This window comes from Perna viridis, chromosome 10 (genome assembly GCF_037379345.1).
Source record: "Perna viridis isolate PV_CMFRI_1.1 ecotype Kerala chromosome 10, ASM3737934v1, whole genome shotgun sequence".
Classification (NCBI taxonomy): Eukaryota; Metazoa; Mollusca; class Bivalvia; order Mytilida; family Mytilidae; genus Perna; species Perna viridis.
Genome location: NC_142454.1, coordinates 8,950,151 through 8,970,572, shown reverse-complemented (window position 1 = coordinate 8,970,572; position 20,422 = coordinate 8,950,151). Strand labels below are relative to the sequence as shown.

Here is a 20,422-nt window from a genome sequence, read left to right as displayed (position 1 = left end):
AAACCCCGCCTGATTAATTAGTTTATACAAACCTACAAGAGATGCTTGATTACTGACGTTTTAGCCTCTTGTTAGTTGCTCGCCAACATGGCATCTGGTTAAAAAAAGAAAAAGAAATGAAAAATCTAGTTATTTTTGCCGGAATATATATCCCTGCCAGGATACTGATGAGAAAATTTCTTGCGGGTTTCATTATGGTTCATTAACAGTTCCTCAAGTTTAGAAATCAGTGAACGTATTTACAGTCGATCGTATAGGTTTTTTTTACCACAAGACGACCCCGAATATTTATTTATGTCAGGTTACTGATAAGAAATTTTCTTGCGCGTTACATTATGTTGCATCACAAGCGAACATATTTTGTTTTACTACAAGACGAACCCGAGTTTTCATTCTTGCCAGGTTACTGATGAGAAAAGGACATGCTCGTTTAATTATAGTGTATAAACAGTTCCTTGAATAAAGAAAATAGTGAACGTCTTTACCAAGTCTATAACATCTTGATAAATATTAGCTGTAATATGACGTCCATGATAACTCTTCCGTAACGAGGACGGTATAATTAAGCTCATCTTCAAACATATAAATGTAATTCACGTGTCATTGTTATGGTGTGTTGTTTTGAATTTACTGATGGCTTTACAGCCATTTCCAAGGTCAGTTGCAATAATATTAGTATAAATTTCTTGTGCATACGTATGGTTATATTTGGGAAGCTTTTCGTATGCGCCGGTTCTTCGTCCTATTATTTCTTTGTTACGCTTTTACTTCTTGTCATAGATACAAAAACAAAAACCGTGTACACTAATAAATTAAATAATTCAGATGATTGTATCAATTTAAACGAAGAGAAATAGCTAAAATGCTTTTTTTTGGTTTGATGTACGATAAAGTTAAACAATTTAGTCGAAAAAGACTAGCAAAGCTGGTTATCATAAGAAAAAAACTGGTTACAGCAGTGTCATTTACTGCCAAATGTGAACCTCTTTTTTTACTTTGTTCCTATGCTCGAGTCGGAAAGCGTCCCCCATATGACAAATCTTCACAATTATCAATAATTTGGAAAGGGGGGGACTTTGTTAATAAAAAATACTTTTATTGCGGGCGTATTTAGTCGGTAAAAGTGGAATTGATGGGAAATATATATTTGGATGTAAAAATAATGAAACAAAAAAATCGAAGGTAGTCTAACGCCACTAAAAATACAGGCACTTGGAGTATGGATCCGTCGTCGTGTTTAGGCGTAAAACATGACGTCATATCATACAATGACGTCACGGCTAGCGTTTGTTTGTTTGTTGGGGTTTAACGTCCGAGCAGCAATATTTCAGCTATATTCAGACGATGAACATGAAATGGATGATAAAATGGAAATGAAATGAAAAAAAAAATGGAACACAAGGATAATAGGGTCGACAAATTTTGATTGCCACTTGAAAAAGGGGGGATGGGTAAGGTCGGGCAATTTAGCCTCCTGTGGCGGAGCGCAAAGGTTCCTACTCCTATCGAATACCACAGCAGGGTTCTTTAACGTGCGAGGAATGTGGCATCTTTCTCAACACGGTGCACCACTATGGTTTGCGGTCAGGTTTCCCGTATTATAGCCTGACAACCCCAGCATGTAACACGCCAGGGGTACCCCATTCCACCACCTGGGGCACACATCCCAGTTGCTCTGTGGGCAGAGCGCCTAGCCCCCGGAACTAAAGCCGAATGTCTGACTGGTGCATCGGGTGAAGCCACGAATATTGACATAATTAATATTAAGTGTTTACGTAAAGATTCAGAAGTATGCCAGTACATTGTATTTGCTTTACATTGCATTGATATGTCCTCTGTTTCAACTTCCTATTGTACTGACATCATACAAACAGTATATAGATCAATATCTTTATTAAAGCCATCTATAAGTCATAGAAGAGAGCTAACTAAAGTTAAATATCTGATCGTAAAAATCTGCATCAATTATTCAAGTGCTTTTAACGTAAATTCCCGCTTCTTGGTGAACAATCAACATTGATCGATATCCAATGTATAGAACAAAGTTACTTTCATATTTTCACGTGTCTATAATTGTTCTCTTATGAGGAGTTTGATAACTGCAGAATGAAATGTATCGAGGACGTGTATAATTACCACTATTTACGTTGATCGATCTATGAATCTTAATTAAATTACATCCAGTTATTCCCATTGCAGGAATAATTTGATGCTTACAGTGTTGATGTCGTTGGCCAGCATGCTGAGAAATGGATGAATGAGTATGATCCGTGTTGTACTATTTACTGAAACTTGCGAGATGTGTTATTGTGGAGAGTTAGGGAATTAGTATTATTGATGACACATAGTAAGTATTTGTAATGTTTTAGATATTTGTTGAGATGTATTGTTTTCAACAGTTTGTTGTTTATTTAAAGTGCTTAAAATAGCATTTATAAATTGCAACCGCTTTACTATTGTACACTTAAACTTGCGTGTGCGATTACGCCACTATATTAAGTGCATGTTCACATTTTTACACCATGATGTTATAATTTATCGATCATACCTATTGCTAATGTATCAGTATATGTATCGATTAGATATGTTATATTCAATGTAAACAGCTTCCCCTATAGTTTCTTTTGTGTTCTATAAATGTTGTAACATTATATCATTGAATATAGGACAGTTGATATCTATAGCACGGTAACCATATACCGCATATTTAACTAAATATCTTCTGTTACATATGTTTGGCCTAGTATAGGAAGAAACACTTCAAGTCATCGAAAGATTGATTTCGGTAAAAAATCTGCACTTCTCATACGAACTTCCCTTTGAAATTCTATATTTACAGTCACGCAAGTATTTGCTATTTTCCTTTTTTTATCAGGAAATTGTTTTAAATTTAAGGTTCAACTCGTATCATGGTAAATTTTAGTTAAATCTATTGTCAATTCCGACTAGGCAGGAACAATACAAAACACGCCAGGTGAAATAACTGAAGATCGAGCATTTTTACTTGAGAAAAAAAGAAGAACCATACTACATATCAATTCAATTTAGGTTTCAGGGAGAATTATGGATGAAACAAACGGAAAATCTGAAAATGACCAAGCTCAAAAAGACACAGAATCGCACCCGACAGATGCTGAGAACGCGGGAAAACTCGAACAGAATGGAACAACACTTGCAGATGGCCCTGAGTTAGTAGAGGTCATGGTGAAAGACCCTACAGATACTCTCGATAACTACGATGGAGACAGTGATGAGACAAAAATAGTCCAGGATTTGATTATAGAGGATGAGTTCCATGGGAAAGATAAACGGCCAGAGACTAGACTCGGGTAGGTTTGAAATTTAAAAGATTACTTTAAGAAATCAAGAAAGCCATTGTCCATTAAAGCAATACCAAAAACTCGGAAAGTCACGTGACGGAGACAAATAAAAAAAACATGGGTAGAGAAACATAAATCACACTAATATGAATAAAAATAAAACCCTAGTCAAAATGTATTTGACTCGGACAGAAATTTCAGAGTGGGTGCTGTGAGGGGATATGCATCATTTTACTAAACTGACTTGCTCAAACCATGTACTATAGTCAACGGAGGAATAACTAGTGTAAAAGAAAGCTGGATTTAATTACATGTATCGAAATGAAGGATGAATTGCGTTTACAACCACATAGAATATTAAGGAAATTAGCACAAAAACATTTTTTAGCCTTAAGGCGTCGAAAACATGTAAGTTTTACTTAGCGCAATCCACACGTAGGTAATCACGCACGTCTCTTCTTGGTTCAAGTGTTCAAATTCGGTATGCAGATAAAGCATGATGACCTTACCGTGTCTTTTCAACTCGATTGTACAAATACTCCCTGAACTTGTGTGGCATCCTTGCCATTTGGTCACATTTATCTATTTTAGGAATCTTTACGAAAAAAACTGACACGATAAAAATGCAACTCAACTGTGTATTAGTCGGCTAGTCTGGATATAAAAATTCATAGGAGCCCACCAGTTCTCTTGTCGATACACTCTAGAACGGCCGAATTGGCTTACTTCATACTAGGAATAAAAAATATAAAAATACTTTAAGTAAAGCTCACTTGATGGTCACCACGGATGGTACACTCGCTACCCTCCGTTTAAAACATATAGGAGACCCCAAAAATCATTTAGATGGTGATAACAAATGAAAGGTGCACAATGGCATCACGGAGAAAAAACAATGTGTGAAAGTTTCCTTGAATTCCATGCAGCGGTTTTAGAAGAGTTGTAGATTGATATTGTGGACGAACGAATGGATGAACGGACGGACAGCGGGCAAGATTAATATATGCTCGCTTTTTAAGCTGGGGTATAAAAACTAAACTATTTCTATAGTAGAATGATGTAAAACAGTAATTATTTTATTAAAATCGGTTACACTAGACACTATTCCAGACCTAGCTTTGTGACAGGAACACTTTGACAACATTCTGTGTGTGCACGTTACTAACTGGAGAGGCATAGTAGTAGTAAGTGCTTACAGCTGGTATTGTGATTTGCACCTAAATGTCAAATTATGCATTCTAGAACAACTGTAAAATTGCTGATGAAGGAAAAGTTGTTAATTACGGCTACGCAACGTTAGCTAATAGCGGGATTAATTACCAACAATTTTTTGTATTACACATTACTTGCACTTAGATCGTTCTTAATCAAATAGGTATAAATACATCTTATACATTATCAAAGTTATATATATATGTCACTCACAGTGAAACATGTGAAATTAAAGTGAAAATTAAAGATACTTGTGTATAACATATAGAAGAACTAAGATCTCTTACAATGCATGCAATATATTTTCTTTCCACGTGACAGTATTCTTCAATGAAGTTTCCTTCAATATCATTGTAAAATATAGAATTATTAAGCTTTATATTTGTTGTTATCATATTTATAAGCATTTATTTGACTTTGTTTACTTTTGTTTATGTTATGATTTTGCAATTTTTTTTCCATTTTTCTTTGATACAACATAATTGCAAGAAATACCAATGAAAAAAAATCTACCTAAACAAATTTTTGTGCTAATGCCATCTGCTAGAAAACCATTCTAGTGCTATCATATCAATAATTTATTTTTGTTGCTTAACATGGCAATGTTTGTTTCTATTCGCCCAAAAGTATCTTTATTTCTATTTCAGAGAATGTCGTCTGTTTGCAAAAGGCCTGATAGAGCATATTGTGTTTAGGATATTCACCGTGGTGCTGATTTTGACAGACATTATTCTGGTTATTGTTGAGCTGACTGTGTTCGATGGCGATTCTTACGAAATAGAGCAAGTCTCTAGAGCTATCATTGCTTACTTTATACTGGAGATATTTGTTCGGATATTCGTTAAAGGGTAAGGTAATATTCAATCTACAATTTGAGCTCCTTGTCTGTATCGTGAGTACGGGGGGTCGTGGGTTTTCAGTCCCCGGTCTAGTAAGTAGTCACCACCTTTCAGTCAAGCACGAGGCAAATAAAAGATATAGTGGATAAAGTGACTTTTGAATAGCTCTAGAGAATAATGTGGTGTGATATGCCGATTTGTGGAGTATTCTTCTGAAAATAGAAAAAGTAGAACGCTTTCCTCGCCCTGCAATTCTTGATATGTCTGACGCATATAACTACAATTTTCTAATCAATCAAAAATCATGAAAATTTGAACTAGAAAGCCCACAAAAGTTACCCTTATGAAATGATTACCCCTTCTTTGTTCTGGAAAAAAACAATAATCAATTTCTATCACAGATTCAATGTGCCATGCTTGTTTTAGGTGTCCTAAATATAGTTTATCCAAATATGTATTATGCAGGGTGTTTTCTGTAGGGCTATTTATGACATATTCATGAAACCATTACCTGATCGCAAGCCTTTCAAAGGAACATTAATACGAATGACCAATGAGTATTCCGAAGGCATGGTTCAGCTTGAAAGAGTAATCAAGGGAACCAAGGTTATTGGGGTAATCAAAAGAATGTAATCCAGGGACAAAGACCAGACATGGAAAACAGACATGCACAACAAAGAACATAAAGTAACTAAAATCATACATACAAAGTAACAAAAGCAAATGAACAACTCGGACTCCACGAAAACTGGAAGCATGGACCAGGTGCACCGGTAGGGTAAGCGTCCTCTGCTTTTCTGGAAACACCCGCCGAGTTGCTCATAAAATGTCAAGTCCGGGGTAGACAAACGAGAAAAGGAAAACTGACCAGTTGAAAGCATGTAATATCTGAATCTCTATAAAATGAAGCGAGAGTGTATGATTCACAGGATGTCTATTATATATTGTTTGGTTGGCTAAAATGAAACTTTAGTAAGCTGTCATTTCTATTCCCTACAACAACTTAATGGTACATAGCATGTCACCAGTGAAAAATGGCTGTTATTGATAATGCCTTCAATTACCGCTTTGTTAGTGTTTATCGCTATTTTGATAGAGTAATCAAGGGAGCCAAGGTTATAGCGGTAATCAAAAGAATGTAATCCAGGGACAAAGACCCGACATGGAAAACAGACATACACAACAAAGAACATACAGTAACTAAAATCATACATACAAAGTAACAAACGCAAATGAGCAACTCGGACTCCACTAAAAACTGGGAGCATGGACCAGGTGCACCGGTAGGGTAAGCGTTCTCTGCTTTTCTAGAAATACCCGCCGAGTTGCTCATAAAAAGTCAAGTCCGGGGTAGATGACATCCCAATATTAATATTTCTATATGAAACCTTGATTGGAACGATTTCAGGGGATTAAAATGATGTCCATGAATTTATATCATAATGTGAATGAAATATTGCTATTAGTAAGCGGAAGCAACTTGGCAATAAAGTGAAAATTTGTTCATAGCTTTACATGGTTCTGCTTTCATTTCCCACTGGAATACATCTTCATAGTTTTTGATAAAACATTAATTCAAACAACCACCAAATCCTCGGAGCTTTCGATCTTAATTTCCATCTAGTTAGGTTCTGACAATTCTGTCGTTGGTTGCTTATTGATTTCCCACATTGAGACTGGTTTTGATTTGTTTTTAATCTGACAAAGTGTTACGGAGTTATCTGTTGAGGACATACGTCTGAAAAAAATATACTTAAGCTACGCCAACTTCGACTTCCATTTAAATAAAGGAAGAGAAACAATTTGTTAGTTGGAACAACATAAAGATTCTATCGATTATTGTACGGAGCTTTTATTATTCTGTTTTAGTTTTGCGAACCGACCCTTTGATTTGTTGCAGGTATTAAAGTATGAATTATGTTAGTTGTTAAGATAAATGATATTTGAAGAGTAATCAAGGAAACCAAGATTCTAGCGGAAATCAAAGGAATGTAATCCAGGGACAAAGACCAGACATGGAAAACACACAATTAAGAACATAAAATAAGTAAAATAACACATACAAAGTAACAAAAGTAAATGAGCAACTCGGACTCCACTAAAAAAAAAAACTGGAAGCATGGACTAGGTATATCGACAGGGTAAGCGTCCTCTATTTTTCTAGGAACACCCGCCGAGTTGCTCATAAAAAGTCAAGTCTAAGGTCAACGAAAGAGGAAATGAATACTATGACACGTTGAACAAATCAGTTTTCATGGTGCAGATGGATAGACCGTAACGATCCACGAGTTCATGATGACGACCATATAATTTCTGTAGTGATGACTTCAATCGTTTGGCAACATAATCTTGTTCCAGAAGCCTAATTGTTAGAAGTCTAGATACAAAACTTCTGCGTAGTAACGGCAAGCGTTGGCATAACGTATGAGTTGTGATATGGACTCCATGCGCAAGTGCTGAAGGAATATTACCACAGATGAAAGGAAAGTTGACAATACGGAACGAAAAGTCATCGCGTTTGTCGTGTAGTTTAGTTTGGTCAATAGTTTCCTTTACCGTCGATTTTTAAGTGTAGGTCAGTTATGAGACTGACTTCACAGTGTCTGTGGTATCCTTTATCTCAAGTTTCTTGGGGTAGATGCAATGTATCAAACCCCCGAAACTAGGATTGTTTAACGATAATACGTTAATTATCTGTATGGCGGAAACTGAGATTAAAGGATCTAGCCAAACAATGTTCCTTCTTTTAGATCAGATCAGCTAGTCAGCCTCATGGGAGTGAAGGAATAGGTCAGCAATTTGAGGAGCACAATTTGTTCCCATTTGAAAAACGCGTCCACCACACTGGACAAAGATGTTGTCGATCAAAAATTCTAGCATTTTGATAACATCTCCGGTATATTTGGAAGATAATTGGAATAAAGTATGAAGAATCTCTACCAAGGTCTACATATTTGTATCTAGGTGTGCTATCTTTTATGGAATAACAAAAATGAATAAGGTTTTTGAGTCGGGATTTTAACTGAGTATGGGGAATAGAAGTATTGAAATTTGGAGATTACAAAGTTTGGTGTTTTTTTTTATCACAATAATGTCCGCGACCTTGTTTGTCGGTTCATCTGACCATGTACATTTAGTCTCAAATTTTTGTTTCTTGATTTTTATGAAACTTTATATGAAATTGATTATTGAAAAAGATAGGGAATTACAAATAACCTAAGGTAGAGTTTACGAGACTAAGTGGAAGCAGGAATATTCTATATAAGAGCGCCCAAACCTGTAGATCTTGTCGTTAGGAAATTGTTATGATTTAATTTGAGCTGAGTGTAACATTGCTTCCTGTACTGTGAGGGTATAGATAATTTAAAACAGTGTTGGTATTGTCCTTATTTTAAAACTAGTGTGTATTTAGATCACGCAGTGGTTGCTGTAGTTTCCAATTTTCCGGGTTTTAGCTTGATCCTGCCATTTGTTATACGTATTTATTGATTTTTTAATATTTATTTTTTATTATTGTCTAGATTTTATTTTTTATCGGTTCGATAGTTTTGTTATTACCCTTCAGCATAGCTTTTTGTGTATCAGGTAAACGAGAACCGACATACTTTTTAATAGTTTAAAAATTGCCATATACTTTTTAATAGTTTAAAAATTGCCATCTACTTTTTAATAGTTTAAAAATTGCCATATACTTACTACTATCGTTCTTTCATGAATCAAATAAGATCATTCTTTAAAGCTAATTTTATCAATGACTTAAATATGTATTATATATTTGTATGATAATATATCAGTTATAATTATTGATGATACGGAATATAATTACCAGTCCGCATAAAATTCAGACACTACCAATGGTAAAGTGATTCCTGGTCAAGAAAAACCCACCAAACAAACGATGCTTTTTTAGTCTACATATGCTATACTTTCACACAGCAACAACCTTTTCTGCATTTAGATTTGCACTTCATACCTTTATCTCCCACTAAAAGCAACCAAATCAAGCCAAATCAAGAACGATAACTCTTGCAAAGTGCAAATTTCATGTACAATCTATATAATTGTTATCTCAAAAGCGCAACAACCAAATGAAAAACTAAGACTGGTTACATGATCAGTTACTGTGTCTGAACAAGAAATAAAACTGAATTTGGTGGGTTTTTGACATGCATGAATCACCTTCTGTCTGATTTTTAGAAAGTCTGCTACTTAATTATCAGAATATATTTTATTCATTTACTAAACTATTAGTAAGTTCGACTTTTCCATTAAGTATATCAAACTTGATTAATAACCTTTTTTTTTCTTCGTTGTAGAAAGCGTTTTTTTAAGTGCTGGATGGACGTAGCTGATATGGTAGTTGTATTTGTAACTTTTGCCGTGGATGTTGCTACGTATATTGTTGGTTTGTCAAATAATCAATTCTCTAGGTAAACAGATTAGCTATATTTGTAAAGTCAATTATAACATTCCCTCTGGACCTGCCGCTAGCTATTCATAAATCCACATTAGATTAAATTTATATGTTTTATGATTTTGATGAAAGATTTTAAATATTTTATCACATTTACATGTTGATATACATTTAACGCTATATACGGGCTTTCCATATTTCCATAACATTTTCAATTCCAAAGTTTCAACTTTGTTTTTCTTTAGATAAAGTCATTATTGTATTGCTATATACCAGATAATACATGCTTATTAAACGTTCTGTACCAACTCAATCTCCTGCACAAATAGTATATTTCAAGGCTTTAACACATCTGCCATACTCAATACTAATACTAAATCGCACCTCTTATGTAAATAAGTATCGTAAAGCTTTGCGATATGAAATGAGGAGTGCTTATGCTCTGTGATTTTTTTCACATCCTGATTAAAAAAGTAGGGGAGGGATGTGTAGTAAATAGGAATACGGTTATAGGTCTTTGGTGGAGATTGGTATAAATGTAATCCATGGTTATTGGGATATTTGACATTAATTTTTTTAATTTTTTTTCAGACTTGGTGTACTCGGTAGAATGTTACGAATACTTCGAATCTTCCGAAGTATATACATAATGGTTCAACAGTATCGTCACTTCACCAAGGCGGCAAGACAAACAGTATCTCAAAACAAACGGCGGTACCAGAAGGATGGCTTCGATCTGGATCTATGCTATGTTACAGGTATGTTTTACCACTTTATAATTAATTGCAATATTTTGTACGGAAGAATGAGCCGGATATGTCTCCATATTGTACTCTAAATTGAACATTAGACCATGACGTAAAATAGATCAAAGATTAATGATTAATAATGGTAGATTTTCTTAGCGGTTATTATTTTTTTTTTGCTACTCATATTGTTTTCCGTTTATTATTTACTCCATGGGAATAATATACAAGATGTTAATGTCATGGAAAAGAGTTTATCTGTATTCACAAAGCTGTAGGTTGTTATTGCAGAACTCTGCTGTTTCGTGGTTTAAAGTCCTGTCCCAGACACGATTTACCTTTGTATTTGTACAATATAACTCCGTCATTCAATTAGCATTCATTTATTTGTTTACACCCGATTTCCCGACAATTTTATGAACGTTACCATTGTATTTTTCTGACAGAAAGAGTAATAGCGATGTCATTCCCGTCATCCGGTGTTCGGAAACTTTACAGAAATCCGATAGAGGTAATTGTCACAAGTTATAGGTGTTCATTCCTAGCTTCAGTCAAACGTTATTCCAATTAAGATTTGTTAATTAGCAAAAGCGTATTTATGTTGTGAATGGCAATTATATCCTCTAGAGCAATTTGTTTTCTCGTTTAATTTTTAGCATCACAGATAAGATAAGACTGGTTCCGTCGAGAATATGTAAACGTCATACATTGTATGCTAAAGGGCATTAACAACACAAGTTTCTCTCTTCAATATAGGACTAGAACATGGAATGAAATGCTCGCCTTTTCTTCCTCGACAAAGCTTGCGTTATAATTTGCTCATCATATCTCTTCTTGTGATATACTGCGTTTTATTAATAGCTCTCGTCCTGACTTTTCAGGATGTAGCCCGATTCCTAGATACAAAACACCAGGATCATTACAGAGTTTATGACCTGTGTAGTAAGTAATAGTAAAATATAACGGTTTGTAACCCCACTGGCGTCATTCCATTAGTGTGAATTACCGTTTATATTTTTACTTCTTATTTTTTCCTAGCAGATTTCTTTATGGTATTGCAAAATCCGTTCTTTCATTCTGTGATCTTTATTACTCCGTTCATTGTCCCGATGAAATGTATTACTATTAGTATTTAGAGAGGCAGGGCGGTACTGAAATTTTAATTTGCAACTGTACAGTATTATAACAGTTACATGGTATCACTGATATTGATGATTACTGATAAACTTTCAACGGGAAAGACAAGATATAATAATAAGATGAGTTTTCTACGATATATATACAGAAATAGATAAATTATGATGTGTTTTATTCAACCATATCATTCATTACACTGTTGGCTGCACTCAGTCTTATACATTTACGCCAATGAAAGATAGATATTCTTAAACTAACATTTTATATATTTTGAAGGAAAAGATAATGTAAGGTACTTCATGAAATGGAAACAAGAAATTCTGGTTAAGGGGTTTGCAATTCCAAGAAAACCAAAACTCCTATACTTTTTCCTATTTGTCCTCTATTATATTCTAAGACCGTCATTTTGGGTTTAGGCAGTCGAGAGAAAAAATGAAACAAATAAAACGACTATTTTGAGACCCAATATGGCATGTCCGAGAACATGGCACAATATCAATATGAAGAAAATACATTCGTGATAGCTTGGCTATATAAAGTAACTAATAAAATACCGGTCCTAAAACGAATTTGGTATGGAATGAATGATCGGGATCTGTTCTGCCAATTCGTCTGCATTAACCATGTACGGTGTATGCATGCTATATTTAAATGTTTTGCTGTGGCTGCAGACATGTAAATAAGTAAATTGTCATGATTCTTGATATTAAGCCGAATACCGTTACTTGCATTTCCTTAATTGTCCGGTTTTCCGTATTGTCCTGTTTTTAACGTGTATTAACCATAAGGAATGGAAAATTTCATACGTGGTTTACATAGTCTTGGACAGAACTACATTACTCTAAACTTACTGAACACCCATTTGGAAAGAAACATATTCATATTTTACAAACAACAACTCAATCCATAAAGTTATACAGTAGTCGTTTCATGTCTTAAATGCAGCAGTGTGAAGCTGGAGGAATTTTTTTTTTCCAACTTTAAAATGTAGAAACTGATGAAACGAACAAATAAAATCAACCTGTTTAGAGAATACAACATGTTGTTGCAAATGCAAGCTTTTATTGCATTTTTAACTTTTATTGTGACGGCAGATTCTTGGCAAATTAGGCTTCACTTTATCTGTGTGATTTTTTGGCCTTTGACTTCGGAAGAGTATTTTCAAAGTTAACTACTTAAGTCCTACTCTTTATCGCCTGTCGTCTGAATATAGCTGAAATATTGCTGCTCGGACGTTAAACCCCAACAAACAATTTATCGCCCTTGACTTTGGAAGAGTATTTTCAAAGTTAATCACTTAATTCCTACTCTTTATCGCCCTGTCGTCTGAATATAGCTGAAATATTGCTGCTCGGATGTTAAACCCCAACAAACAATTTATCGCCCTGTCATGTCAAGCTTGATTTTAGTTGCAGTATTTTTTTTGTTTGCAGGCGAACGTAATTACGACCCAGACAAATTCCACGGAAGAGTAGAACGGCTGTTTATAGATGATCACAACGTTCCTTCTCTAGAGTTAGTAATTCATTCCATTTGATTTATACGTAATCTTGTTCTCGTTCGTTTATTTCAGTAGCGCTTAAGAGTTTCAAGAAAATAGTAAATACCTTATAATAGAAGTACAAATTTTGAAAACATGCATTTTTTAGCGCATCTTCTTCCACTATTGACTATAAAACCACTGTAAATGCAGCTTTTGATAGGTGGTTTTTTTTTTTTTTTTTTCGTACTTTTCATATTTTCTACTGCAACTTCAATATTTTACAACTAGATCTTTTTTCCTTCAACTGCATTTTAGGGACCTTATTAAGTTTTGTACAAATGTACGTAAATGGTTATCAGAGGATGAGAGGAATGTCATAGCCGTACATTGTAAGGGTGGCAAAGGTCGGACTGGAACCATGATATGTACCTGGTTAGTGGACTGCGATATGTTTAAAGAAGCTGAGGTATGGTGCGTTGTAAAAATGCTATCAGATTTCCACTGTTAGTTTGATAGTTGATAATTGGTACATTTTCAATTTAATAGTGATTTTCTAGTTTTCAGAATGACATTAGTCCTACAATTTTAGGTTTTCAATAAAATACGACGGTCAAATCGGACTTCACTGGGGGGAAATCGGTGTCTAAGCGTTAATATCTAGTTACTCGAAGAAGTTTTAGATTTACTTCCTTGTATTTTAGAGCAGCTTAGATTACTTTGGCGGCAGAAGGACCGACCTCAGTGTAGGAACAACATTTCAGGGTGTCGAGACACCAAGCCAGGTATGCCTTGATTAATGCATCGTTATCAGTAGACATGATTGTGTAATTTTCACTCGTTATATATTGCAGTAGAAAGGAAATTGTAATAGTGCAACATAATTAGCACAATGCATCCGATGTTGTTAATATTCTTATCAAAGTGAATGTACATGTACTGATATTTAATGAAATACTTCAGAACCACATAACTCTCATTTTAGTAGTCTCTTTGACTCTAGCCCTTACTTTTTTCTTCGAAAGCAAGAATAATTTTCTGAAATGCATTATAAATTCATCGTGTATCGAAAATCGTTTCTGTCTTGTCATGTTGTTAACAATTTTAAGAGCATGTTTTATGTGTAGTTCTGTCTGATATTCATACAAAAGTTGATTCATCACATATTTGCTATGTAATCTATAGCCTATTTATAATTAACACATTCCACATTCCCTGCAATATTTGTTTCCCTGCATGTATTGCTGTATACTATGAAACATTTCTGACAGAATGAGGGGAAGTATTTACCGTTCTGTTTCATAATAGAGTACAACTTAAATCATTATTTGTTTTGTCATTCTTTCTTAATTCAAAAACTATAAACTTTAATGAAGAAAATAAATTTACTATCACCAACTGCTTGTAATTTAAAGGAACCATCTAACAATTTTTAGATTTGCTGCGTTTTATAGACTTGACCATACATGTAAGAACTCTCAGTTGACGAAAATACACCCACAGCAAGCTCATTTAATTATTGTGCTTAGATTTACGTCGTTGTCTTAAAGTCTCTTTCCCAGAAATCTGTTTTTGTGAAGTTAATATAAAAATAGACTTTCAATTTACGAAGTCATTAAAATATACTACATATCAAATGATTTACACGTTATAACAAGGAGAAGATGTATACGGAATAAAATCGATTCTTCTCTCAAATTGTTTTATGCTATTGGATCAATGTAATATACTTGTATGGACAACAGTATTATACCGTCAGAGAAAATGATATATATATTTTCCATTATACCATAAATCAGCTGAAATGTTTTAATACTTTGTCGCTAGAGTGGTTATAGCAATTCTCTTAAGGGATTTAGGGGGTTTAGACAGCGACTTTATAGTTATGTGTATATGCTGAGGTAAGAAACTGGCGCCATAAATATTTATTCAGTTTAGTTTGACTTTTCTTGGGACTTTACTTTAGATTCATTCTTTTAAATCATCTTTTGCAAGAGTAATCAATGGAACCAAGATTCTAGTGGAAATCAAGAGAATGTAATCCAGGGACAAAGACCAGAAATGGAAAACTGACAAACACAAGAAAGAAAATTAAATAACTAAAATAATACATACAAAGTAACCAAAGTAAATAAGCAACTCGGACTCCACTAAAACTGGAAGCGTGGACCAGATGCACCGGTAGGATAAGCGTCCTATGCTTTTCTAGAAACATCCGCCAAGATGCTCATAAAAAGTCAAGTGCGGGGTAGAAGAAGAGGAAAGGAAAACTATAAGACGTTGAACAAAACTGTGGAAAATCAGGTCGCTTTCTTTCCTCAATATTTAACGATTATAAAAGTATGGTCATATACTTTCAATTTTTTCTGTGTTCAAATTTCTTGTTTCATAGAGCCGATATGTTGGTTATTATGAAAGTGTCAAGAAAGACTACGATGGAGAAACCCCGCCAGTCGTTACAATAAAAATAACGAACATTAAAATTACAGGAATTAAAGGTAGGTATTTTGTTATTTGACGGTTAGATTATCACGATTTTCTTCATAGAAAGACAGACACACCATGTCATTGTAACATATAGCTAAGTAGGTAAACAATTTTCCATACTTTACCTGAATGATGATACATTTTGGTCAGTATTATTACTAGATGTAGCATACGGTATATAATTGTGATACTCATCTAATGTAAAGGTAGTTCTCGACCAACGTATTTCAGATGTTTGCGATTTTTTCTTCTTAAGTTTAGAATTTTTGTGGCAACAAATATAAAAGAAACAACAAGCACTATCAACATAGTTCTATATTTCTTATTGCAAATGACAATTTATTATCATTCTACATACCTGCAGGTGTTGGTAGGGGAGATGGAAGAGACTTGTCTATGGAGATATATAAACACAACAACAAAATATATCTGGTTAATTTTGGGAAGCAGACAAACTGTCAGGTAATAGTTTTCAAATTACGTTTCTAATCAAAAGTACATTTCCATATTTTATACGATAAAGCTTGAATTTCACAATCTCAGATTAGTACACTTGATCAGTGTAATTTGTGTGTAAAAATTGGCCTTGATGATGACACTTACATTATGTGATGGTTCTTCGACAAAATGAGATGACATTTCTCTCTCGCCAGATTTGCAACGATTTAAACAGTAGCAAAATCAAGACTGACTTTTTAACTAACCCACTATCTGTTTTTGCTTGGTTCAGCAGACCAAACGTCATAACTTGAGAGAAGAGCATATTTTTGAAATTCAACATCGTCAGAACTGGGATAATATTATCTAATGGGCATACGATAGAACGTCTTTGATTACATTGTCTGAGTAGAGCTTTATTGTTATATGACTGCTCAAAAACTTTCCTGCACTATATCCTCGGGTATTTCGGTAACACTCGCGAAACTACAATGGAAGAGCCAACATGACGTAATACATTACGTTTCTTTTCATATGATGAAGTTTTTAGTCTAGATCAGATTGAGTTTCCGTAAAACAAAACAAATAAGATACGTACTGTTATATACCACTGCTGCCGCTACTCGTGTGACATTTCTGTTTACATTTTGAATATAAAAATATATTTCAGATAAGACACGACAATTTAAAAAATCTAATAGATGTGAAGATTCTTAACTGTCCTGATCTCGTTGGTGATATCAAAGTGCGGTTTACATCAAAATCTGTAAGTATCTAGTGCTCTTGTTATAATGCAAGAATTAAAAAAAAAAACACTTTAAAAACCACCAACCACCTGATAATAACCTCAATAAAAGATGAAAATACAGACAAATGTGACATTTCCCCAAGTAAACAAGTTTCTGTCTAAGAACAGGAACAGGACTAGTAGTGGGATTTTACCGCTTGATGATTCTATTATTATACAATTTTCGTCAAGGCAGACACAAAGCATATTCAAATGTAATACTATGCTAATGAATATATGCTATCACCAGAATGCAGATTAGTAGAATTATGCTTATTGATATTTATAACATAATAGAAATAGATCGACAGATACTAACTTTGACATACAATAAAGTAAAACTGGTTTGTATGTCTTTTTTAGTGTAGTTGAGTTACAATGACATAAAGCTTTTAATCAATCTGGACACAATATAATCAGCTATTTTGCCCTAAGATATGTCTAAATGAAAAAACGTATTATTTTGATGACATAGTCCCAGGTCCTGAGGATCTTCAAAAGTATATTAACGTATGTTGAAAATAATGCAATATTTTGTTGCAAGACAATTATCTCAAAAGATATCAGCCGCCTAAATTAACAGTCGAGATGTAACACGCTTGTGTGAGTATGTGAAGTTTGGTTGACATTCCCAATGAAATCTAACTTAAGGTTCATCATTACCTTTCGTCAAATAGGTCTCAATTTTACTACTAATTTCCCTCTGACTACAGAAAAAAAAATGCATCTAGATGAATTTTAAGGCATAGCGTCCACTAGAAATTAGAAAGTTGCATAAATTTTATGTAAATTATATCAAAAACTGGCCTGACTTTTGCAATTTTAATTTTATCAATTCTACAGAGAGGTCGAAAATGAACCTAGTCTGGATAATGTTTTGAGATGTTCCCTAGGTATTAAAGGTAAACGCTATTCACGTTGACATGCTGGTCAAAAGAACGACAATACCCACTTACACACAGTAGGTGATTTCAACTGTATAAATGAGTGGACCATATCAATTGAATCTCAGGTGTTTGTTTATTTTTGCAATCTGCAAAAAAAATAATAACCCTGCAAGTCAGATCAGTTTTTGATTTAATTTTACATAAACTTGATGTAACTTTTTCGTATCTCGGAGATGCTATGCCTTCAAATTTTCTAGATACACAGGTTTGTCTGTAGTTAGAGGGAAATAGGTAGTGAAAATATTGCCACATTTGTCGAACACGCTGTCAATATTCAAAGTGCATGACTTGGTGGAATTCAGTTAGGACTGGTAAATTCACATAAAAAGTTACGTGTTTTTAGATGACATGCAAAGAGTAATTTTCACATAAAGTTCACGTGAATCTCCTTTCAAGAATGAGGATTACAAATAAATCAAAATTCACTGACATGATTTTCATATGAAATTCTGAAGATTCGATTAACACGAGTTTCACGTGTATGTATATATTAGTTGTTGCAATCATTTGGAAGCAAGTTGATAATATGACAGTGAGTGTCACATATGTGCAAGCAGACTATGCGTTTGAAATGCATGAAATATCGGTCAGTAATCAATCAATGGATATTCTCGATCCACCGTCATTTTCTACTTTCTTAACAAGATCTGTTACATTTTAATCGAAGAGTGTTTCCTAATAAAGTCCACATTGATGGGTTTTCAATCAATCTAGTATAAATGATCCCTGTTTTTCCAGATGAAAGTCCCTAAAGTTTACGATGACTGTGCATTTTTCTTCTGGTTTCATACATCGTTTATTGAGAACAACAGGTATGTATGTAATATCAGTTTATAATTTAATTGTTGACTTGATTAAATATTAACATGCCATGTCTGTTTTAAACAAAAAGCGTTATTATTTATGCATACGTGATTTTTCTTAAGTTGACCTATTTTACGATTTGGAACTCATGAAAACCATAATTGTTCGCTCAGTACTTTTTCCTAGATATAGAATTTCGACAGGAAACGCCCCTCAACTCGAGTCACTTGAATAAGTAATATTGCACCTAATATCCTTCTCCTTGTATGATTGTCATGTATAACACTTAAGAATAGCTTTTATATGCATTTGCAGTGCGTAACAAATAGTATCTTATTTCTTAATGTCCGATACTGTCTTACTAGATATTTTTAGAAATTTGCTATAAGAAGTTACTGTAATGACCCTTGAATAATTGTTATTGTGCAGCAGAAATTGAACTGATTTATTTAGCTTTTTACTGTGTTCTTTCAGTGTGTTAACTGATACATTTTCTGTATACCTTTATTGAATGAAATAACAAAGAAGTATAAGATTTTTTATATCTCTATGTACACAGTTAAGACAGGAACACCACATATAACAAATTTGTAAACTCAGGTGCCAAGAAAGGATTAGCCTCCCATGCTCGAAGGTTAAGTCCATAAAAAATAATTATAAAAGTATTCTTTCATATACCTAAAATAGACTAAATTATACACTGAGTGAAGTCTTGATTCATACAAATATTACCCCTGTGACATCAGTTTTATGATAGACGTTGAACACAAGTACTATGAGTACTCGATTCCGTAACTACATTTGTCTGCCCCATAGATGAAATATATATACACCACAATTTTTTTCTACAGGTTACTGCTTCCGAGGGACGAATTGGATAACCCACATAAAAAGAAAGTACATAAAATATACAAGGATGACTTTTCAGTCGATGTCTCATTTGAGCGAATCAGCTAAGCCTACTGAATTGTTCATAATTTGGATATCTAGGGACTGAGCATGATTGGCATTGGTTAGCAACAATGTACTTTGTATAGTTGAGGAGTGTAGCTCATTGGTTGGATAAACCATGTTTTGCTGGGTGTTTTGTGCATTGCGAGACCCCTCAGTGGGTACACTAGAAGAAATAAAATAATGAGGTCGAAAAGGTCGACAGCAATGTATAGCGTACTGTTCACAGTATTGTTTTGTCTTATTTGTGTTGTTATTGTTCTCGCTCATTTGGAACAAATAATTTGACGCAGGTTAATATTACATTGTATCATTATGTAATAGTTTGTTGGACCAACAGGACGACCTTTTACTTGAACATCTGATTTATTATATGTTATTCAAATATTTTATCTATTTCCCATTTTATCATACGTTTTGTTGTGAATTTTTTACATTTCAAATTTTACTTTATTGAATGTTTTCTGTTATGTTTTCTTGAATCTAGAATTGTCATATATTTTTACCTTGATACTAGATGTCTTCTTCTTAATAAAGATTTAACGAATTTAACACGAGTGGTTTTTTTTTTAATAAATCAATTTATTTTTAAAAAAATCGTACTTGTATCACATTTTTCATTCTGATTTTTTTCATTGTATAGAGTTGTGATCGTTTTGGTTTATGATTTCGACGTGCAACGTGTCTTAGTGATTATTTACTATTAAAGAATGATATTTTTCGTTAAAAATCTGTACATGTTTATGATTACGTTCTGTTTAAGTGAAGAGATTGTGCGAATAAGAACACAAACGATAACCGAATTCGTCATTCATTAAAGGTTACAATGAAGTTGTAAATAAATTCAGTTGTAAACCAAC

General features: G+C 33.8%; 1 protein-coding gene across 2 annotated transcripts; it reads left to right on the top strand.

The window, feature by feature from the left end:
• The first annotated feature begins 2,134 nt into the window (after positions 1-2,134).
• On the top strand, positions 2,135-20,114 carry LOC148604421 (phosphatidylinositol 3,4,5-trisphosphate 3-phosphatase TPTE2-like). 2 transcript variants are annotated; one of them, XM_088549269.1, is made up of 15 exons: positions 2,135-2,347; positions 3,049-3,329; positions 5,180-5,380; positions 9,688-9,801; positions 10,377-10,543; positions 10,978-11,042; positions 11,413-11,473; positions 13,102-13,183; positions 13,467-13,617; positions 13,853-13,933; positions 15,541-15,646; positions 16,000-16,097; positions 16,744-16,839; positions 18,546-18,619; positions 19,463-20,114. In XM_088549269.1, exons 2-15 carry the CDS (start codon positions 3,064-3,066, stop codon positions 19,566-19,568), a joined length of 1,668 nt encoding a protein of 555 aa, XP_088405395.1. In that variant the 5' UTR covers positions 2,135-2,347; positions 3,049-3,063; the 3' UTR covers positions 19,569-20,114. The 2 variants fall into 2 exon arrangements, with proteins under 2 accessions (XP_088405395.1, XP_088405396.1); XM_088549270.1 differs by lacking the exon at positions 2,135-2,347 and adding an exon at positions 2,691-2,785 and having other exon boundaries at positions 19,463-19,717.
• Positions 20,115-20,422: the final 308 nt, after the last annotated feature.

Excerpts from the sequence above, each read along its gene's own strand:
- LOC148604421 (XM_088549269.1), top strand. The coding sequence starts at position 3,064 with ATGGATGAAACAAACGGAAAATCTGAAAATGACCAAGCTCAAAAAGAC. Across the intron at positions 3,330-5,179 it reads CGGCCAGAGACTAGACTCGG|AGAATGTCGTCTGTTTGCAA; the intron begins GTAGGTTTGAAA and ends TTTCTATTTCAG. Across the intron at positions 18,620-19,462 it reads TCGTTTATTGAGAACAACAG|GTTACTGCTTCCGAGGGACG; the intron begins GTATGTATGTAA and ends TTTTTTCTACAG.